The 23,294-nt window shown below is 51.0% G+C and overlaps 1 protein-coding gene across 6 annotated transcripts in view; it reads left to right on the forward strand.

Moving 5' to 3' along the window:
• Positions 1–23,294, forward strand: part of KIRREL3 (kirre like nephrin family adhesion molecule 3) — a 356,544-nt gene that overhangs the window by 285,272 nt on the left and 47,978 nt on the right. For all 6 annotated transcript variants that reach the window (XR_012635205.1, XM_074927247.1, XM_074927248.1 and 3 more), the window contains 3 exons: positions 4,112–4,269; positions 8,473–8,623; positions 15,840–15,945. Coding sequence is in view for 5 of the 6 variants with exons in the window: in XM_074927247.1 (XP_074783348.1) it covers positions 4,112–4,269; positions 8,473–8,623; positions 15,840–15,945 (415 nt within the window). In the remaining variant the exon portion in view is untranslated. The remainder of the gene's footprint in view (positions 1–4,111; positions 4,270–8,472; positions 8,624–15,839; positions 15,946–23,294) is intronic.

The following is a 23,294-nucleotide window of genomic DNA, read 5'->3' on the forward strand; positions in this document are numbered from 1 at the left end:
TGTGCTTTTCCCAAAGCACTCCAAAGGGCAAGGAGCAGAGACCCCAAGCTGTCCTTACTCGTCCAAGCAGCTCACAGCTATAGAGAACAGATTAATGCCCGACCAAGGCTGGTTTAAAAATACTCAGCAAGCCCTGTGTTTTGACAGAAAATCAGGGGGTTGATGAGGAGAAGCTTGTCATTGTTTGTTTTGTCTGCAGTGAAGTTCTCCAGCTGAGGCCCTGAGCGCACAGCGAGGAGCAGGAGACCTGCTGTGGCGCTCCACGCCCCACCCCAGCAGGTCTCAGTGCGATGTTCATTTGAGGATAATCTGTCTAGATTTCCACCCCATGGATCCCTTTTCTCTCATTCTCTTTCTAAACTTTCCAGGAATGTAAAGGTTAACTCCATTTTCTTGCTGTCAGGAATCAACTACCCCCCCCCCAACAACAACTCTTCCTATTTATATCCCTGTACTAATCAGAAAGGCTAGCACTTCTACATCTACGTGATTAAAAATTAGGAGACAGGATTCTGTAGTGGTGCCTTATAATAATAGCCAATCCTGGGAGCACAGGGGATGAATAATGGATCGTGGCTTTATGCTACTGGCTTCTTGCTTTCCCTTCTTCCTTCTTCTCCCCTTTTTGTCTTTCATTCTTCTCCTCCTCCTCCTCCTCTCCCAGGCTGGAGTTGGAGTGGGGAAGGAATACATCCAGCCTTCATTTTGCAGAAGTTAGAGCTGTTGAGAGAGCACTGATTCCTATTCATCAGACCCTCTCCTCCCCAACATGATCCCCTGGTCGGTGAGCCTGGAGACCATCAATAATTCATGGCCATGTGAATAACCCGGGGATGATAACCACTTACTAGGGAAGACGTAATCAGGACCCATTCTCTCTCCTTCTCACCTCCTTAAGCAGCTCCCCCAGTCTTGCTGCTAATCCAACAGAGGGAAACAGGAGCAAAACAGTAGGTTAGAAAACAAGATTTTTCTGGCGCAGGGAAGACGAGCGGTTCCATGTTTGTCTGCATTAGGTTGTCCCCTGTCCCGTGATGTCCCCTAGGTTTCATGGGCAGCTAAAGGTCAGGCTGGACTGCTTTGAGGGGAAGATGTTAAGCCAGTGGCTGAAAAAAAAAAAAAAAAAAGTCTTCAGATGTCAGCCAGCGGGACCAGCCATTTATAGGACATCAGTCAGGAATATAAAACATCCCACCGTAAAAGTCCCTTCATTTCATTCCAGGATGCTCTTCAAAGTCTTGTGGGTTGGTTTTTTTCCCTGCTCCACAAGATGAATTTCCAGTATTTTACAAGCTGAGGTCAAATTCAATTAATAGCTTCAGTGAGGGGGAAAAAAAACTATCGAAAAGTATCTGTTGTTTTTTTAAAAAAAAAAAAAAAAAAGTATAAACTCATCCAATGAAAGGGTATTTTTAAAAAGTGAAAAGAAATACTTCCCTAATAGTTAAATAGCATCAGAATGAAGCAGAATTTCCTACATTTTCATATTTCAGGGGCTGATGCATTTCAACTAACCCATACCACAGATTTTCACATTTTTTTCACTCTTGTAGCCTGAAAAAAATGTACATTTTGGATCCATGTAGAAAAGCTTTTTTTCCCCCAGTCCCTGGGTTCCACCCACTGAGCTGAAAAATCCCATTACTCACAGCGTTTGGCAGCTGTGTATGTGACCAGTGTTGTGTGCAACCAGCACATCTGCCTTGCCTACAAATCCTGTGCCGATGCAAGCAGCCACCTTTGAATTGTCAGGGAACATAATCCCTTTCCATCTCCTGAATTCAGCCCAGCGCTGGAGGAGCCAGTGAGGAGTTTTTAAATATTTCTCAGCCAGCTAAAACGTTGGGGCAGCTCAGGAGCAGAAGAGGAGACATACTTGGGGATTTCAGAGAGGGCTTTGGCCAACTTTGACATTCACTTTGCATGGCTCAGCCTGGTGCCAGCCAGCTTGGAGAGGGGGAAACAGCACTGACTTGTAACAAAAGCAGCTCTACTTTGATGGAAAATTGGCAGGTTTTCCCCAGCTGCATCCCCTCGGTAAGGATGCTGAAGGGTTGGAGGCTTTTACCACCTGCTTCTGAGCTACATGTGAAGCAGCAGTTTATTCCTACGTCCTTTGGGCAAGAGGGGTGCAACAGGATGCCTTCTGCTCTGTCCTCTACACTCCTGCTGGCTTCTCAATGCTGCATGGGCCCCCGGGGCTCCTGAAACCGGCCATGAGATGGGTGGGCAACACAATCTATCTGTAGCAAGACCAGCATTTGGTTTTCTGAAGGATCTGGTTCGGAAGAGCTAAACTGACAGAACTAGTGTGGCCAGCAGGGACAGGGAAGGGATCTGAGCCCTGGGCTCGGCACTGGTGAGGCCGCCCCTCGATGAGTGGGTTCAGTTTTGGGCCCCTCACCCCAAAAAGGCCATTGAATGACTCGAGCGTGTCCAGAGAAGGGCAACGGAGCTGGGGCAGGGTCTGGAGCACAGGTCTGCTGGGGAGCGGCTGGGGGAACTGGGGGGGTTCAGTCTGGAGAAGAGGAGGCTGAGGGGAGACCTCCTGGCCCTCTGCAACTCCCTGCCAGGAGGGGGCAGAGAGGGGGGATGAGTCTCTGGAGCCAAGGCCCCAGCGCCAGGCCCCGAGGGAATGGCCTCAAGCTGCCCAGGGCAGGGTCAGGCTGGCTCTGAGGAAGGATTTCTGTGCAGAAGGGGCTGTTGGGCGTTGGAATGGGCTGCCCAGGGCAGGGGGGGAGTCCCCGGGATCCCTGGAGGGGTTGAAGAGTCGGGCTGAGCCAGCGCTGAGGGATCTGGGGGAGTTGGGAACGGTCAGGGTGAGGGTCATGGTTGGACTGGGGGAGCTTCAAGGGCTTTTCCAACCCAGATGATTCTGGGATTCTGTGAGACAGCTGGAGAGACCTCTCCACCTTCAGAACAGGTTTTGGGTAGACCAGATGCAGTCAGGGTAGCAGAGATGAAAGGTCCTCTCTGCAGGATAAAAGGACAGCCCCCTCTCCAGCTGAATTTGCCATCTCTTACCATGCTGGGGGGTGTTTAGATATGCCAAGCTTCAAGAGCTAGTCACAAAAGAAGAGCCCATGCTCCTTATCTCCCGATTTCCAGCTTCCATCCCTCCTTCTCTCTGGCATGAAGTGCTTCCCAGCACAAGAAACAGAGATGCCCAGGGGCTGTGTGATACCAGCAAAGCCGCATCCTGTAATGAGGATGCAGCCTCACACAGGCTGTCAGGCTGAGGTGGTTTCAAAGGAAGGTTGAGATCTTAAATGTCTCCTTGACACCCCCAGCAAAATCTGCTTTCACAGAGGGAGACGCTTAAAAGACTCACCGTGGCAAGAGGGAGTCTGACCGAATGAGAGGAGTTTCGCAACCTTTTGTGCGGCAAGACAGCAGCACAGAGGATGAGTGAAAGCAACAGGGAAATCAAAGCCGAGCAAGGAAGTGCTCAAGGGTTCCTCCATCCCTCTGTGACGAAGGGCTGGCGAGGGAGCCCTCTTCAAAGGCAGGCATCTGGAAACCACACTCGTGATGCCCATAATAAGCTGTTCCCCTCGAGTGCAATAGGTAACAGCCCAAATCCAGATCCCCTGACCTTCTCCTCCAAATCGCCCTCCCCTACTTTCCAATTTGCAGTCAGAGGAACAGGGTCAGACCAAAGCCCCTTTGAGCCCCATATCCTGTGTCCAGCAACAGCCAGTTATAGTTGCCTGGGGAGGAATAGGAGAGCAGGGCTGGCAAGCAGGGATATTTATTTCAAGTACTCACCGTCGTCCCACAGCTTGCAGCTCAGGGACATCCTGGGTCAGGGGTGTTTCTGAGTACCGCCTTCATATTACTGCAAAGCTCAGGCAGCCACCTGGCCCATGTCTTCTCTAAAACTTCAGCCAGTTTCTGCCGCTGTAGTTCAAATGTGGGGCAGAGCTTTCACACGAGCCAGCTGAAACATGGTGAGATGAGGTTGCATGCTGCCACGGCCACGTCAAAGTCAGCTTCAGAGGTTTGAGAGGTCACGGTCCAGTCCTGGCAGCCCAGACCCCACAGGTAACTCCATGAGGATTGGTTTAATGCTAGCAAATGACACTGTCTCCTCTGTGCTATTCCCTTGCAGTTCCTCCAGATGATCCTGTCATTATGGGGGGGCCCATCATCAGCCTGAGAGCAGGAGACCCCCTCAACTTGACCTGCCACGCGGACAATGCCAAGCCAGCAGCCTCCATCATCTGGATGAGGAGAGGAGAGGTCATCAATGGAGCCACCTACTCCAAGGTGAGGCAGGATGGGGCTGGGGACAAAGGCTGTGCTCTGCCTTGCTTCAAAAAGGGAGGCCAAGCCTGATGCTGCTCTTCACACAGCCCCAAAACACGTAGGGCAGCACCTTCAGCTCTGCAGAGCTGAGACTCTCACCCCACATCACCCCATACAGCCTTCCCGATGGAGAGGCTGGGAGGAAAACAGTCAGGAGGGTGGAAGTGAGAAAACACAAACTGTCACCAAAATGGGCTTTGCTCTGAATTTGGCTGGCTTTTTGTACCCTCTCACATCTGGCATGTCCAGTTCTCCCCCAAAAATCCTGCCTGGGTGAGGTGTTAATGTTGTGTACAGCACCACACAGCCAACACTGTCCCAGCCTTTGTTGTAGCAAAACCTCTGGATCAAAAGGTGGTTGTGGTGACATATGTCCCCTTCTCCCAACTGCAATTTTCCATGAAAAATTGTCAGGGTTGTTGGCATTTTTTAATTTAAATGGAAGGGCTTTATTGGGTCATAAAGGAAAACATCAAAGAGCAATCAACAGTGTACTCAGAATGGGTACCCACATGTTCTTCTGTTTATAGACGCCTGATGTCTGGTAAGTGCTAAAGATTCAGTAACACTTGACATTTCTGATGAAAATTTCTAAAGAACAAAATTCGAGATGTAAAATGGGTCAGTTTGCAGCCATTTGTAATGCAAGCAAACTTCAAAGTCAGGAGTCAGAGGCATTCCTCTCAAGCTCCTGAAGATCTTTTAATAAACATTTCACTCTCTGCTACTATTGTGAAGCCTCCATCCGTCCAGATTTTTTCCAGCAACATCCTGATCTGCTTGGAAAAGCAGAGGAGCCAAAATGTCCTCTCCTCCCTGTCACTCTGCGGAGCGCACCGATACCTCAGCTGACACCGAGCTGCTTCCTCGTAGCTGATGGGTGTGAACAGAGGGGGAAATTGCCCCATCTCAATGCAAGAGGCAGCACTAATTAAAGCCAGAGAGAACTGACCTCTCCCTCTCTCAAATCAAGTGGAATTAATTAAAATCCAGGCCATTGACATGCAGTTGTTTATAACTTCCTCCGTTCACCCCAAGCCTTCTTCTCTGCTGCAGACTGCTCGGGCCAGGCCCTGGGGAGGCAGCATTTAAGTCTTCTCACTTTCAGAGCCACAAGTAGTGAGTCACGGAGAAGGAAGAATGCCCCTCCTTCATTTTACTTCAAAATATTTTAGAAAAACCCACCTTCTGAAGCACAGCTTTTCAGGCTGCAGCTCCATCTCACACGTGCAGTACAGAGATTTCCGTGGCATTTTAAGCAGCTGCCGAGGATGGTTGGGGTGGGGGGAAGCATCTCCTCCTCCTCCTCCTGGGGTCAGGAGAACCTCAGTTTCTGAGGCTGAACCTCACTTTCTTCTTACTGGAGGTTTCTATGAGGCCCTTCCAGGAACACATCCCTGCCATGAGCAGGGAGGAGCGATGCTCCGGGGCCAGGCATGCACGGGGGGGTCAGCCAGCACCAGCTGCAATAGCACTTGTCACCTCAAGTGCCACAGTCCCCACGCATGCACAGGAAACCATAACTCGGTCATTTTGGGGGGCTGTCTTAACTTTGTCATATTAAAAACGAAAATCAGCCTTCAGAAAAACTACCAGCCATTTTCAGACATTTTTGGAATGGGAGGTTTTGATTTCTGGGGTCTGAGAAACCTTTCCTTTTTGAAGCTCCCTTTAAGATCATTCCTCAACTTGCCTCTTTTTGTTTTTCCAATAAAAGTAAAACCCAACCCAGATTTCATTTGATCCAGATATTCCAGTCAACCAAGAAGAAACCCTGTTCAGGTTACTGATTGCCTGAAACCATTTATACCGAGTGATAATTTCTTTGTTTCTCTGAATTTCCAATCCAGCAACTGATTAATATGCAGCCGCCCTGCAATCAGAGACAGGCAGTATAAAATAGACAGAGTTGACTGAAAACCCCCATACTTAACCCTGATACCCATCGAAGGGGACAGGGAATGGTCCCTATAGCCATCAGGGCAATTACAGGATCCTGCAGGGTCTGGATGCCAACCCGAAGGTCAGGGGACTGCTGGGGGGAAGGTCCTGCACAGGGTTCACCACGTCCTCAGCTCCAAAAGTGGGGCCATATCCCAAGGGAAGGGCACACAGTAAAGCATGCACAGGGCAGCATCCTTTCCACCAAGGACACAGCACCAGCACCAGAGGAGCAGAGCAGGTTTGGTGGTCGTAGAAGGGTCAGTCACAGCGCAGCAATTTCCAGGATGTCCAAGGTGAGGAGGCAGCTCTGAAGTCAAGCCAGGAAATCCAGTCCTCACCACCAGACCCAAAGCTGGCCTTAAGCTAAAGCTGCAGCTTAACTACAGCTCCTGGGCCTGTGGGTGAAGAACTCTTCGGTGGCATCCCCAGATGAAGTTTGTCAGGGAAACTAAATAATGTTGGTGCACTCAGGCCCTGACAAATTATGTACTAATTGTTCCCTCACCCCAAAAAGGCCATTGAATGACTCGAGCGTGTCCAGAGAAGGGCAACGGAGCTGGGGCAGGGTCTGGAGCACAGGTCTGCTGGGGAGCGGCTGGGGGAACTGGGGGGGTTCAGTCTGGAGAAGAGGAGGCTGAGGGGAGACCTCCTGGCCCTCTGCAACTCCCTGCCAGGAGGGGGCAGAGAGGGGGGATGAGTCTCTGGAGCCAAGGCCCCAGCGCCAGGCCCCGAGGGAATGGCCTCAAGCTGCCCAGGGCAGGGTCAGGCTGGCTCTGAGGAAGGATTTCTGTGCAGAAGGGGCTGTTGGGCGTTGGAATGGGCTGCCCAGGGCAGGGGGGGAGTCCCCGGGATCCCTGGGGGGGTTGAAGAGTCGGGCTGAGCCAGCGCTGAGGGATCTGGGGGAGTTGGGAACGGTCAGGGTGAGGGTCATTGTTGGACTGGAGGATTTTCAAGGGCTTTTCCAACCAAGATGATTCTCTCGTTCTGTAATAAGTCTTGGTCCTGCTTCTCCCCCAGCTTTTGAGCTGACTGTAGTGTCTGTTTCTCAGCAGCATGCCTTGCCTGGTGTGCCTGAGAGGCACAAATCTGTATGCAAGAACCTGTCACGGTGAACCCAGGTGGTGAAAGCATTGGTTCTCCTGCCATATATTTATAATTCAATAAAGCACTTGCCTTACATCGTGAGGCGGGAACTTGAAGGATACAGACTTAGAAAGAAAAACTGCCTGGCATGGTCCAAAGTCCGTAGTTATGGGGTGGGTGTATCCATGGGCATTTACCACTATTATCAACAGCTGGAAAAAGCTTTGTTTCTGGCATTTCTGGTCTCCAGCTGATGTTGATAAACCGGAGATAGGTCGGAGGAAAGCTCAGAGTGATTAAAAGGTTGAAGACCGTGCAGCATCTCTGAGGGCTTGATCAGTTTAGTTTACCAAAGACAGGGCTACAGGGTGACATGACTGTTGCCTATAAGAAGTCGCAGGAGGGTTGAAAGTTTGATAAGGCAGTTTGATAAGGCAGGGCTCCCGGGGCAGGGCACCATGGCTGGAAGTCAAAGATAAGTCCAGGGAAGAAACAAGGTGCCAAGGCTGAGTAGATAGAGCCGGTTAACCACTGCTGTAAACCAGGCTCGAGGTTTTGGATCTCCAGCATCCTCAGGTCCCCATCATGGCGATCACCAGCACGAGATGAGCCAGAGTGGTGGTGATTTACCTTGGGCTGGTCTGGACCACTGCACAGCAGCCAGGGACATGTGGCTGGGACCAGTGCCGTGATGCTGGCAGCCAGCTTCACCACTTACTGCTACGTAAAGTGGCCCAGGCAGCTTTTTGTGGTCACCTGCCATAGGTGCAGAAGGTGACAGCAGGTTCAGGAAGGTGGTTGCCCTGTCTGTCCCTCGGCTCCCTCTTTCCTGGGACGGTGGGCGACGTGTGTCTCGCTGGAGCTGTGATTCCCAGGTCTAGGCACAGCAGGGCTGGAGGGAAGCAGATGGGAGTTAAGTGCCTAATTCCCAGGTGAGTGCAGTGAAATTTGTCTGTGCTGTTCCCGTAAGGCTTCTTGGCAGATTCTAGCCAGAGGAACTGCTCTTGCAGAGAGCACTGCTGGGCTGGGAAACTCAGAGGAGCGAGGGCTAGCTGTGTGTGTGCAGAGCCTGGCATGACTCCTGGCCCCTCTCCTGTAGGAAACTGCCTTTTCTCATCTCTGTTTCTCTCCCCACAGACACTTCTCCGTGATGGCAAGAGGGAGAGTATCATGAGCACCCTTTTCATCGCCCCCTCCGACATTGAGAACGGGGAGAGCATCGTCTGCCGCGCCACCAACAAAGCCATTCCCAGCGGGAAGGAGACCTCCGTCACCATTGATATCCAGCGTGAGTACCCGGCCAGCAGAGCCACCTCTGGGTGCTGTCTGATCTCAGCCTCCTTGCTCTCTCCATCGCTGCCCCACAGCTGCCCATGTGGGTCTGACTCCAGTCAGGAGCGGGATGCTGGGATTTGGGGGTTTCCCCTTACTGGGATTTACTGGTACATTGATAGAGTGAAGACAGGAGATCTCATCCTCCCTGATCTCTGTGGGCCACCAGAAGGACACGAGCACCCCTGGGGACAGGCTGCTTCCCAGATTTTGTGGCTTGTGTCCGTGGTTTTCAGCAAAGGCATCACCAGCTGCTGTGGGCACTGCACGCGGCCCCACTCTGTGCCCTGATCCAGGCCCTCCAGGATCTCTAGACCAGGGACTGATCCTAAATGGTTTCGGCTGAGCAAGGAGCATCTCTTTACGCAGCCAGTAGCAGAAATAAGGCCTGTTAAGGTGTCTGGTACCAAAATGCATGTTTCCAGTCTTACAGGCTGTTCAGCGGGGAGTTTTTTTGTGGTGTTCTCCACTGAGATAGCGTGTTAGACACCTAATGGGTGGGAAGTCTCCCTCCTGTGAAATACAGCTAGTGTCAGTCACCATCTGATGGGGACAGGTGTGTGTCCAGAGCCATATCATCCACCCTTTACTGTAAATCCATGAAGAAAAATCTTCCTTCCTCAAAAATCCACGTTTCACAGATCTCTTCCCTCCTCCTCTGCAATAGCTGTTGCTCTCAGGCTCATCCTGACCTCCCTCCAGCCGGGCTTCATTTGCACATACAATTCCTGCAGCTGTATTTACCAACAATTTGCAAATGCAGGTTGTTCAATATTAGCATGCCAGCTGCTTTCCAGAGTCCAATTAAAACTGGCTGAACAAACTCAAGCACAGCAGAAAATTCACCATTTAAGACTTCCAGCTTTTGCTGCCGGAAGATTAACAGGCTCTTGGGTCTCTGGATAGCATGTCCTGACAGAACCGGCCAGATAAAATGAGATAATAGCATGGGTTATTTCACAGCCGGCAAACAGTTACAATAGCTGGAGACACACACGCGTTCTCACAAACAACGTGAAGCTGGAGACATCATTACGCTGTGCTGTACGGTGCGGGGCAGGAGACGTGAGCTGAATCCCTGAGCCTGGTGGAATCTGCTTTGTAAAGAGAAAGACCCAATAAAGAACACCAATTTCCACTCTGAGCCATTAAATACTCCATGCTGTGAAAGTAATAATAATAATATCCTATCCAGCTATTAAAAGTATGTTGTTCTTAATGGGGTCTAATGAGGATATCAATTTCCCAGTGCTGGATGGGTGATGGAGGGATAGAAAAATATCAGGATGGATTAACCAGCCTGCGTTGGGGTGGATTTCATACCATGTGCTCTAGCTGCTGCCCAGTCCATTAGTTTTCACTCCCAACCTGGTAGGCAAATGGCTGCTTTCACTTTGCAAAGACCTAAAGGTACTTTTCTTCAGCAAAAATTATCTGGGCCACTCATTTCTCCTGGGGAACTGTCCTGGGCAAGGCAGGCTGCACCCCCAGCCATGAAAGAGGGTCCTTCCCATGGGACTTCTTCCAACATCCATCAGAGAAGCAGCACCCTGGGGGGGAAAAGAGAAAAGAAAAGTGATTTCTGCAAGAATAAGGAAGGAAGCAGCATTGTTGGCTGGTGAGCTTTCCCCAGCCTGGCACAACCTGCTGCGTTTCACCGCACATCTCCACCTCCACTGTTCACACCGTAGCAAACGTTGCCCAGCTGCACCATTTGAAAGAGATGGCCTTGCAAAATAATCCCAGAGAACCAAAAATAATCCCTCCCAGGAAGCCGCAGCCTGGTAGATCACTCCTCCTGCTTTCATTTTCTTTTGCAACTGAAAAGAACATCAAAAATGCTCACAGACAGCAATGAAATGCCAGGGTGGGGGTTATTTCCTTTGCAGGGTGTACGCACATGGTGGGAAAGAATATTCTTTTTCAGCTGATGCAAAGTTGAAGTTTGGCTCCCGTCAATCTCATGCAGGCGCTGCCTGCCCATTTTAGCAGCAATGAAATCGCTGAGTCATAAAACCCTCCCCTTCCAAAAAAAAAAAAAAGGGGGGGGGGGGAGGAACTAAGGAACTGAGAGAAAAAAAAAAACCCAGAGCAGGGTCTGTAATGGAAACACTAAGCGACTCCAGCTGGAACATCTGTTCAATGTGATTTCCGTTCCACCAGCCACATCAAAGTCAGCCTCCTGTGAGTTATGCACCGAACATCACAAGTGGGATTAAAATCATGTTTAATAGTTTGATATGCCATAAACTATTTATACTACCAGAGCCCAGTGGCTCTATGGAAATGCACATCCAGCGTGCCAGGGTGGGGAGGAGCAGGGTTATTGCTTATCCAAAGCCATTTGCTCCAAGCCTCTGCATACACATGTGCAGTTGCTCATTTTTACACCTTTTTTTTTTTTTCATGGCACGAAGGTATTTGACTGCATCTGTATTTTTGCAGGAGGTGAGAGTAGGAGAAGGAAAGTGGAGGGTCTGTGGACCAGGGTGAAGAGCAAAATGAAGGCTACATCTCTGTGTTGGAGGGTCTCCTGCTGTGCTTATCCACGTAGCGTTGGAGTGTTTGATTCCCTTTTGTGCTTCCCACTGGGGAGTGTGAAAGCCCTGAGCTGAAGAGGCATCTTTGCCTCCAGCTCCTCATTCCTCAGGCCCACAGGCTGCTTTTGGATTCAGGGCAGAGGTTTGGAAGGGCTTGTCCGGGCATCCGGAGGGGAGAGGAGCACGGAGAGGGGGCTGCACCTGGCAGTGCAGGAGCCCGCAGCCCGGGGAGCTCAGCCCGTGACCCCAGCGGTGGTTTCCCAGGGGCTGATTTAAAATAGCAGGAGCAGAGGGGTGCACTCGGGTGCCTCGGTGGCTGCACGGCTGCAAGGAGCGATGCTGGTCCCCGGAGCGAGCGTGTCACAAGGGTACCGGGATGTGCGAGTGTTTGCATGCACACTCTCCCCGCCGCCTGTAGGCTGGCTCTGTCTGATACCATCATTCAAATTAATTACAAGAAGCCAGGCAGGAATTATAATTGTAACCAAGTGGAATTACATTCTGATGAGTTACAATTTGTGTCTTTTTTTTTTTTTTCCCTTCAAAATACCCCAAAACACACTGGCACACACAAACCCATGCTATCCGCAGCACCCGCCGCCTCGCGGGGAAGCTCCTGCAATATTAGAAAGCCCATCCCATTTGTGAAAGGCAAGATCAAAGATTTTAATTCATTTCCTTTGCTCTTTTTTTTTTTCCCTTTTTAATCTCCTTTTTTTTTTTTTTTTTTTTTTATTTTGAGTGCAGGAGGGAGCCAGGCTGATTTTAATACAAAGAGCCTCCTCTGTAAATCGTAGGCACAGCTACTAAACCATCAAACAATGGGGAAGCTACTAAAGAGAAGTGTGATTCATACTTAACAAAGGAAGGTGATTAGCTGTTGTTGTATAACAATAGGGAAGTGTCAGGATGCCTGCAAATGAATTAGGAGCCCACTGTATATCTCTGGGCTGTTATGTTGGGGAAGCTCATTTATATTCCCAACTGCGCCCATCTTTATTGTCATTTGAATTGCACATTTTAAAATGAAATTAGGGTAAATTGAAAATACCTATAATTTCCCCGTCATAATTTCCCATCAAGAAGGCAGGTGGCTTTGCTCGCAACAAAGCCTGGGTAAATATCACGAGGCCGGATGAGGTGGGGACGCGGCGGCAGAGGAGGCACTGCAGCGTGCCGGGGCACTGCCACTCACCACTTTTCCCTCTCCCATCTCACCCGGGCTGCACGCAGCCACGGTCACTGCCGAGGCCACCGCCGAGACTCCCGTTTGTCCCCAGCCAGTGGCCTTGCTGCAAGGCTGACCCCAACCTCTCCCACACCTTGCAGGCTGGAATAACGCAGGGTTGCTTTGGTTGCTTTTTTGCTTTCTCAGCACACAACAGACTTTCTGCTTGCCTCCCTTCCCCTGCAGCTCTGCCCATGCCAACCCTGCCCGTGCCTTTGCAGACAGCATCGCTTTTTCCTCCTCATCTCCTCACGCGTGTGGGGTTTCACTGGTCGCTGTTACCTTTGCAAAGTGGTACCCAAGAAGAGAGGTGCCAGTCAGGCTGTTCCTGCAGCCCGTACCCTTGAGCAGAGACACTGAGCAGTTGCCAAAGAGCCAGGTCTCTGCAGCAGGACCCTGACCTGGGTGTGATTAGGGATACATACCACTGAGGGATCTGGTGGAGTTGGGAACAGTCAGGGTGAGGTTCATGGTTGGACTGGAGGAGCTTCAAGGGCTTTTCCAACCCAGATGATTCTGGGATTCTGTGATGTTGCTGAGACATTTAGGAAGAGGAGAGAGGCAGCTGGTACAGGTTAACACATAACATGTCCTATTTTAGGATGTATTTTTGCATATGTTGCCTCAGACTCCCCCCTTAAGGCCCCTCAGTAGGATCATGAGCTGGCCTCAGCTCCTCTCTGCAGCCCCAACACAGTCTGCAACAGGAGAGCTGGTTCTTAAGTCACCTAGAAAACTTCTCCACAAGGCCATTTCTTTCTGCTTTCTCCGCTGAATGAGGTTCCAATCCTTAAAATCTAAAGCTGGAGGTCTAACACCCCCCTCCCCTCAGACATCATGAAAAATTAAAACCATTCTGGATATTCTTATTCCCCATCTAAACATCGCAGCCTTTTCTTACATGCTTTCATCAGTTCTCTCCTAAATGTTTTTTTGCTGCTGAAGCATTTAGATGCTTATCATGTAAAAAGAAGAGAAACCGAGCACCAGTTGGAAAGGCCTGTGACACCAATAAGGGCTTGGCAGAGATGATTAGACTGATGAAAGAGCAGAAATGCCACTTTCAAGTTAGCGGATAGACAAAAGATCATCATTACACAGCGAGATATTAAATGGGAGCTTTTCAAAGCAGGCAAGTTTATTTCCTTAAACGGGAATCAGAGCTGGCATTAATGTTTTTGAAGTGAAATGTTACATTGAATGGTGTGCGTGGCTCCCCTTTCTGTCTTATTTACTGAAGCTCTCCAAGACAAGAGCAGTGTTCATGACATGAGCCTGTCTTACAGAGCCCTAAACATTATATCACAGCATCAAGGAGTCTCAGGGCTTTTGCCATGTTTTCTTATAACCAAATTTTGCTTTCCAGACTCAGAAGTTTGGCAGACAGTGGGCAAGGGGATGCTGCAGCATGTCTTCAGGTTGCTCATGGCCTTGCTGTCCCAATCCAATGCTGGGGGAGGTTTGAGGGGGATCCCAAGAGCGAGATTACGACACAAACAAGGTCAAATGCCATACACCCAAAAGGGTTTTTGTTATTAAAAGTGAAGAGTGGTAGTGATAGAGCAGAATGGAAGGAAAAGGCAGAAATCAAGCAAGCATCTGGAATAGAGTGGCAACAAAAATCACCACCATGGATCCAGCAGCGTCCCCTTGGTCCTCAGTCTTCAGTTCTCTGGTGGTGGGTACACACACAGCAAAGTGTTGCCTTTTAAGCTCATCAGCTGATTTGCATACTAGACAAAGAGAGTCAGGTATTCCACAAACTCATTTCCATGAGAGACGAGGAAAAAGGTGGATCGTGGGTTCTGTGCATATATTGAGGGAGAATGGGGTGCACCACCCATTGTCCAACTGAATGGTGGTTGTGCTCGCCCTGACCCCCTTTGTTTTTGCCTCAGTTCCCACAGATCTGCTGACTTCCTGCTTCTTGAGCAATCATCCAGCTTCGGGGGCAAAAATGATCACCTCTTATCAGTTCTTATTACCTGCTCACTGGTGAAGTGGCAAAGCCATTTGCAGGGCCTGCATGGCATCTGGAATACACAGCAGAGCCACAAACTGTGGTGAATGGGGTTAAATCCAGCTGGCGGCTGGTCATGAGTGGTGTCCACCAGGGCTCGGTTTTGGGGCCACTCCTGTTTAACATCCTTATTGATGATCTAGATGAGGCGATCGAGTGCACCCTCAGTGGATTTGCAGATGACACGCAGTTGGGTGGGAGTGTTGATCTGCTCGAGGGTAGAGAGGCTCTGCAGAGAGACCTGGACAGGCTGGAGCCATGGGCTGAGCCCAACTGGGGGAGTTTCACTGAGGGCAAATGCCAGGTCCTGCCCTTGGGCCACAACAATCCCCAGCAGGGCTACAGGCTTGGGGAGGAGTGGCTGGAGAGCTGCCAGTCAGAGAGGGACATGGGGAGTGAGTGACAGCCGGCTGAACAGGAGCCAGCAGTGTGCCCGGGTGGCCAAGAAGGCCAATGGCATCCTGGCTTGTGTCAGCACTGGCGTGGCCAGAAGGAACAGGATCTTACCCCTGTGCTCGGCACTGGTGAGGCTGCACCTCGATGAGTGGGTTCAGTTTTGGGCAAAACCTCACCCCAAAAAGGCCATTGAATGACTCGAGTGTGGCCAGAGAAGGGCAACGGAGCTGGGGCAGGGTCTGGAGCACAGGTCTGCTGGGGAGCGGCTGGGGGAACTGGGGGGGTGCAGTCTGGAGAAGAGGAGGCTGAGGGGAGACCTCCCGGCCCTCTGCAACTCCCTGCCAGGAGGGGGCAGAGAGGGGGGATGAGTCTCTGGAGCCAAGGAGCCAGCGCCAGGCCCCGAGGGAATGGTCTCAAGCTGCCCAGGGCAGGGTCAGGCTGGCTCTGAGGAAGGATTTCTGTGCAGAAGGGGCTGTTGGGCGTTGGAATGGGCTGCCCAGGGCAGGGGGGGAGTCCCCGGGATCCCTGGGGGGGTTGAAGAGTCAGGCTGAGCCAGCGCTGAGGGATCTGGTGGAGTTGGGAACGGTCAGGGTGAGGGTCATGGTTGGGCTGGGGGAGCTTCAAGGGCTTTTCCAAACCAGATGATTCTGGGATTCTGCGAAAACATCGGGCTCACACAATGGAGCCAGTGATTGGTGATCCTTGTGCTGGATGAGGACACCTGGTTTCACTCATTCCACATTTCCCCTCCTTGAGGCTTATCAAGGAGTTTGTCAATGCAACTGCAAGGGATGGTAGGGTGTATCCCTCCATACACTCCTCTTCCTTGGGGAACATTCCTTAGACTAATTACAAAGGCCACAGCTGGTCCTTGATGAATGTTTGAGGCATTACTTAAACTACCCCATGACTCGAAGCACATACACAAGCAAGCTTTGAGACAACCATTTGACGTTTCAGTCTCTCACACTTGTCTCTGTCTCTGCAGACCCACCCCTGGTGAACTTGTCCGTGGAGCCGCAGCCGGTCCTAGAGGATAACACTGTGAAGTTCCACTGCTCTGCCAAGGCCAACCCTGCCGTCACCCAGTACAGGTAAGGCAGCCACCCCACTCACCGGCCCCCCACATCTCACTCCAGCCCTCCGCTGAGAGCTTCTCATGTTCCCCTCTCCGTGCAAAGTTACTTCCCTCAGGTCACCCAAGAATGTTCAGCAGCTCTGGCTGCAGTTTCTGGTGGCTGTTCCACTTGCTCCAGTGTTTATCACTGCTGCGGCGCGGGGCGCTTCCCAGCATCCCAGCTCCGATGGCTCCCTGACGCTGCTCTTGCCTCGATGATGTTGTTACATGTTGAGAGGCTCCGATTGCCTCCACGTTAGGCCGTCTGCTACGTTTTGCTGCATGCAGCAAGTCCTCGGTCAGAGATTCATTGGCACTTTGGAGTGGATTAAGAGGCCTGGCACCGAGCTGGCGGAGCCATCTGTTTGGGGACATAACGAGCAAAGCGCGTGGAGTGAAAAGTCTATTATGGGAAAATTCCTTTTTTTTTCTTTTTGCATACTCTTTATGATTCGAACAATACGACTTCACTGCCGTCTCCGTGTAACCCTTAAGCAGCCACCACAAGCCTCTGTAACTCCAGCAGCGTGGAGCAGAGCTCAGAAGGGGCCAGAGCAGAGGTGCCTGAGCTGGAAACGTGGGGGTACAGAGGGGATGGGCTCTCCTTGAGTGGGACATGATACTTGAGTGGGTAGGATTGCTGTGGGATCTTCAGTCAGGGCACGAGCAGTTGAGGGGCTCAGTTTAGCACTGATGAGGAGAAGAAATTGCCTCATTCGCAGCGGCAGTAGGTCGGGGCAGAATGCCGTGCACGGGGCTCCCTGCCTGCCCCCCAACGCTGAGGACGTCCCAACTCTTCCGTGGTCACTAGTCTTGGGGTTGGATGAGCAAGACAGCAAGCAGGGCCAGACCCTGCAGCAGCGAGGCTCGTTGCTCACCACGTTGCATTCAGTCGCTCTCGTTTGCTGCAGAAGGAGAGCAGATGGCTCTGCACCAAGCAGAGTGCCCACCATGGGCTCTTGGGTGTGGGTATGAGGGCTGCTAGCATCAGAAAACACCCCTTCTCTCAAAGATTTCACAATCTAAGCAGACAAAAATAGGGGTATGGAAAGCAGGGTGCGTTGTCATCACACTTTGGGAGAAGAGAGGATGGTGCTCAGCCTCCTGGCTCCAGCTCTTGGCCAGGAGGGCCCATGCCTGAGCCCGCGCCGAGATGTTTTGCAACAACCAGGTACACCCCTGTCCCACTGCTGCAATCAGCCGCTCATCACTCCTGCCTTGAAGTTACGAGTGTGCAGGCAGAGGCATGCAATCAGCTCTGTTTTTGCAACAGTGTCAGTTGATAATAACAGAGGAGGCACCTCCGGGGACAGGTTACCATGACCCGCCTCCTGTTAGGCTTGTACAGCTTAATTAGTAAAATCGAGTTTGCTGGTAGGAATGATTCCTTCCGGCTGGATATCTGCTATCAGCACAACAAAGCAATAATTGCGTTCCTAGTTACACAGAAGAGTTATTAATTTGAGAAGTCAATTAATGTCAAAGATACAAATAGCCCTGTTTTCATATTTACAGTTAGGAGGAAAACAAAGTGTGTGACAACCTGGGGAAGGATCTGGGCGAACGTCCCACGTGGGTCTTAGGCCGCAATTGATTCTGGTACAGTCGAAGGCAAAACAACCACTTTTGGCCAAGGAACCAGATGGTGGCAAGAGCCTGGCAAAATTTCTACTCCAAAGACGGGGCATCCAGCCTGATCCTCATCAACAGCAGCTTTCCCATTGTCCCTGAACCCACCCTGGGCCCATCGCCTGTACAATGGAGCAGACTTGAAGGCTCCAGTTGGGTTTTCTCCTTCCTCTTGGCTGTTTCCACCCTCGGGGTACATGGCCAAAGCAATGGTGGGTTTCTTTTTGCCACCAAATAGCAGATGGATCCTCCCGCTCCCATCTTCGGCGCCGTCTCACTAGCGCAGGGTTTTCGCTGTCCCCTGTAGCAGCAAATGCCACCCACAGCCCTATTCTTTCCTCCTCACCCATCCCAAAGCCACGTGTCTTGTCACCTTTCCTATTGCCTGAGCATTGGGATTTCTGTTTTGCTGCAAAGTGCTTTGCAACTCATTTGATGATGGACTTAACCATCAAAACTAAGGCCACTTTTTTTCAAGTTATGCCTTCTCATAAAAGGGATTGGGCAGGGGGTGGGGAACATGGAAAATTCAGTCACTTTGGGTTTTTAATTTTTTAAGTTCCCTTAACATGCTAACATCACAAAGGTTTTTTTCCCTACCACTGTGACAAGCAAACAGGATTCAGCAGCGCTCGGTGGGGCTTCCTTCAACTTAATGGCTCTGATTGATTGGGGGGCAGATTCATTTCCCTTCCAAATGATCCCAAAGCTCTTCACTAACCCTGAAAAGGCAGCAGATGTCTCGGCACCAAATCTTGGGGTCCTCCAGAGCAGGACATCCGAGCAAGGAGCTCCCTGCACCTCACCTCTGCCTAGGAGGGAAGGTGGGTAAAGGAGTGGGATGGGTAAATCCCCAGGACTGAGATACTTGGAGGTGTGAAAAGGCAGAACATGAGCTCAGTGCCATCGTGAGGGCCACTCAGGACCCCGTCACTGGTGACAATGAACTTATTCTGCCTTAAAAGCAAACAATAGAGAGAAAAATGTGATTTTTTTTTTTTTTTTTTTTTTTTTTTGTTCTGTCCAGGGAGAGAACCTTTCTAGTGTATCTCCTATGGCTTCCCTCATCCTCAGATAGAGACACCAGATCATGGTCTTCAGCCGACATTTATTTTTAATACCTCCCAATGTTTGTCAGTAAACATCTCTGAACACAAAGGGAAAATGTCTAAACAATATAAATCCCCTTTTCTGGAGATAAATCCACAGCCAGCTCCACAGGGCCATCCCTGCTTCAAATACATGAGCAAGCTGTCACATTGCTTGAATTTGCAAGGGGTGATAAGTTTTTCATCGGGTTTGCACCCCAGGTTTTTCTGGCTGGAAAAAGTAAGTAAGGTTGAGCATCTCACCCAGAGATTTCACCCAGAGATGCTCCGAAGCATTGGTGACCCGTTGGCTGCTCGTTAGCAAGAAGCTGCTAAGCCAGCCCCGACCTGGGGTTTTAAGCTCAGACCCCTCACGCTCTTCATTAAGTTGGTAATGGAAAAGAATCAAAATTCAAAACAATTTCCAAGAGGCAAAAATCCCCCTCTGCCCCTACTCAAACCCCCTGGTAGAGAATACAATTTTGATTAAATCAAAGCAGCTGCTTTTTCCTTAAGAGGTTTTCTTCGTGCTCTCTTATATAATTCATCATATATGTGTGGTTTTTAATGCAAGGAAAACCTGGTTAGAAAGGAGACCTTGGAGCAATCTGCTCCCAGAGCCAGAGTGGAAAGTTACAGCCTGCACCGCATCTTCTCTTCTGGGGGGCGTTTAAAGACATTTTGTCAAAATTGACAGGTTTCCATGAAATGTTTGGCCTCAGCGGCATTTTCTAATGGGAGAAAAAGCCAGAACCTTTCTGCCTTAAAATTCACTGGTATGTCATGATGCTGGGGGGCAGGCGGGGCTGGGGCAGGGCGTCCTTTGCTGCAGACACAGTTCCTCTGTGTCTTTTCTTCTCTGAGGACACCCTGCAGCTGAAGCTGGAGCTGAAATCCCAACCCTCCTCCCTCCCTGGCAGCAATGATTCCTTGACAAGGAGCATCTTTTTCCCCAGGGGGGTTTGTTCACCCACAATGTCACCTGGGCTGTCACTCGCTTTCGGACGCGGGACAGGCCAGTGTCACCAAAAGCAAGTGGAGGGAGTCGGGCGGAGGGCCGGCGAGGCGTTGCAGCAATGCGTGAGCAGGGTTTTTGTGGCACAGGGATGAATTAAACCTGGCATCAGGGGTTTTGCTCATTTTCCCGTTTTCCCTCTCATGATATAGAGCCATCTCGGCGCAGAGCTATCCTATGGCCTCTGTAGGGTTGTATACCCCACCTAGCCTGGGTTTATCCCACCTCCGTGTTCCCTTTGCAGCTAAGGAGCAGCTCAGCTCACCGAAACACTGCTCCATGGCTTGAGAAAGGCTCGGGGACACCTGGGCCGCGTCCCCACAGATGTGTCCCCATCTGCTTTAGCACCGTGGACACGGAGCCAAAAGCCCAAAGAGGCTTCCCAGTGTCCCAGCAATGGTGGGGGCAGCCATCTCCCTCTCCCCCCTGCCTCGAGCTGCTGCCTGCCCCTGCCAGCTTGTTTGCAGGCAGAGCATCACGCAGCCCCGGTGCCAGGCTGGAGGAGCAGCGGCAGCAAACGGTTCCAGCAGGCAGCGAGCATATGTGCGGGCAAATTGCACCCGCCTCATCTTCCTCTAATAACGTGCTTCCCGTGCGCCTCTGCCTCTCGGTGGACAATTCCGGGATGGGGAGGGGGGAATTTGGGAATTTACTGACTTTCTTTTGCTGCAAGCAAACAGGCAAGAAAGGAAAAGGGAGAGAGAGTAATTAGCTGTCGCCGTTGTTCTGCCACCTGTGATGGCGGGTAAAATTAATGGAAAGCAACAGAAGTCGGGGCTACGTGAACCGACTCACAACCAGGCCTCCTCTTTGCTCACTTCAGATCTCTCTATTTGCCAATCTTCTCTTGGCTTTTGATGTCTGTTGTGTGTCTGTGGGGTGTTTTTTTGCTGTTATTATTTATCACTCGCAGTAAGAAAGGGAATCTTTAAAGTGGCAGAAGAAAATGGGAAAGTTTAATATTGCAGGAGGCAGAGTCCCTCAGCCTTTTGGGCTCCTCTGATGATGATTATTTTTGCAGAGTGATGGGGAGTTGGTACAGTCAGGGCAATAATGCATATCTCACTCTCGCGCATTGATACAGTGCTCTCGCCCCCAAGGCTAGCAGAGACCTTTGCAAATAATGTTATCTTTGTAGTCACGGAGGAGGGACATTTCAAGCCCCCCTCCATCATCAGCTGCAGTTCTGGGGACTATTGTGCTTCCAAAACAAGGCGTGGGACTGACAGACAGACAGACATAGATGGAACAAGAGGGCTGTCCCTCCCCAGCTGCTGTAAGGTGTCTGACGCTGATGCTGAGTCTCTCTAATTGTGTGGGACACGGCAGAAGATCCAGCTGGTGCTGCAGCAGAAACATCGGTTAGGAGGAGCTGGGAAGGATTTATTTAACAGCCACCCAGGGGACGGTGCTACACTACTTCTTCCCCATCCTATAACAGAAGTGTGCAGCCCAGCCAAGCTCCATGTACCCCTGTTGGGCTGAAGCCAAAGGTACCACCTACCCAAATAAATACTGGGGAAGACCTTCCCGCATCAATCAGCTGCAGGGCAGGGCTTGAGTCACACCACCTTCCCAGACTCCAGGGTGCCTGGTCAGGCTGTGCTGGAGATCAGAGCCAGCCCACAGCATCCCACCATCCTCAGCCCTACTGTCATCGCCGACGCACCGCGCAGCTCGGCTTCTGACAGGTGCGTTGTTTGTTCGTTCACTCAGTGGGCTCCAGTCTGTAGAATAGACCTTGTGTGGTAACTGCTGTTTTAGCTTTGAACCGGCAACATGCTCATCAAATATTAATCCAGACTCAACTGCTTCTTGAAGAGATTGTCTTTAAAGGCAGTGGGGCTCGAACACACCTGATGGGAGATAGTGTCCTAGGCTCCCTCTGCCTTTGCGCAGGGGAAAACAAAAAGATGCGACTTGTTGCTGTTGCAAAGGAGCAGCAACAGGGAAGAGATCCAGTGCCAGGCCTGTTCCTCCGGCCTGTTCCACAGGGCCCTGGCTCTGGTTGGGATGCAGGGTGGGCGTTTCCCAGCCAGCCTCAGGGAGACGTGTGGATGAAGAGCCCTTGGGTAGATCCACTGTCTCCTAGAATCATACATCATGCCCAAGTACAGGTCTGCGAGTGTTTTGGTGGCTGGTCTTAGGAGAGAAAGTGGCAGGTTGTTGGGGTTCAGATAGATATGGAAAAATTGCACCTAATACCAAGGAGCTCTAAGAAGAGGAGAAAATAACAAATCACATCAGCTGTGCTTTTGCCTGCTTGTCTTCCACTGTGCCATCTCAGAGGTATCTGTTCCATGGAGACTCATTCCCACATTTTGTTTTAATAAACCCAGAGGAGTTCAAACTCCACGGGTCTCATCATCAGAGTTCTGGGTCCTGCCAGCATCTTACCAGATACAGTCGTGAGATGCTTCAGGCTGCCACAGAGAAGTCGTGTTCTCCAAGAGTGCGTGCCCCGTGTCCTGCTGGAAGCAGCAGTGCCACGGCTTGGAAGTTGCTCAGACGCTTGAACCAGCTGCCTTGTGGCTTAGCATTTGCTACCCGGCAAAAAAGGCTGTGAATAAAATGGGCTGCCCAGGGCAGGGGGGGAGTCCCCATCCCTGGAGGGGTTGAAGAGTCGGGCTGACCCAGCGCTGAGGGATCTGGGGGAGTTGGGAACGGTCAGGGTGAGGGTCATGGTTGGACTGGAGGAGCTTCAAGGGCTTTTCCAACTGAGATGATTCTGTGTGAATAAGAGTGTGCACTGATGGGTGACGCTGGGTGGAAGAGAAGCAAAGCCAGGAGTATTAGAAGACTGGGAGAGCCTTATCAAAGTGATGGGGACTAGAGGAAGGGATGAGCAGATGGTCAGCCCTCACTTGGCTTGGGTGAATCGTCGCACCTTCACTGCCCCATTAAACATGTCTGGCTGAGCCAACTGATTGGTAGAAGCACATCCACCATCGGTCAGTCAGTCATGGGCTCAGCACGTAGACTCAGCTTCTCCAAAACAAAGCCCCAAAGCAAGACTGAAAAGACCCTCTGCCCTAGCCATGTGGTTATAGCAGAGGAGGAAGGTTAGAGTGACAGTCAGTGAGTCACTGATTTGTGTGAGGTACCCAGGGATTCCCATCCCTAAGTCCTCACGCTCACTCCTCAGGGATCCGACCTGTTCCGGTGGGGTCACCCCATGGCAGAGGGCTGCTCCGAGGATGTGTCCAAGGCAGGATTCAAGTGAAAGGAGCCAACCCCCATGTCCAGGCAGTGATAGATGGACGCGCCCTGTTTCATCTGACCACAATGAAGCCACATGTTTCATCTGCAGAGCTGAGGAATTCAGGTCTTAGGGAAGGAAGAGTCTTGGGAATTGTTTCCTGCTTCTAGGACCGTTGAGCAGAAGGCACTGGGAGCAGATGTCTCTCTTCCAGGTAGCTATCCATTGCTCCTTCACTTTGTCATCTGGACTTCTGCATGTGCACATCTCTGTTCCCAGGTCAAAGGCCAGGGGAAGGCGTATTTGAAGTTGACAGAATCCCAGAATTATCTTGGTTGGAAAAGCCCTTGAAGCTCCTCCAGTCCAACCATGAACGTCACTCTGACCATTCCCAA

This window comes from Athene noctua, chromosome 26, assembly GCF_965140245.1.
Source record: "Athene noctua chromosome 26, bAthNoc1.hap1.1, whole genome shotgun sequence".
Lineage (NCBI taxonomy): Eukaryota > Metazoa > Chordata > Aves > Strigiformes > Strigidae > Athene > Athene noctua.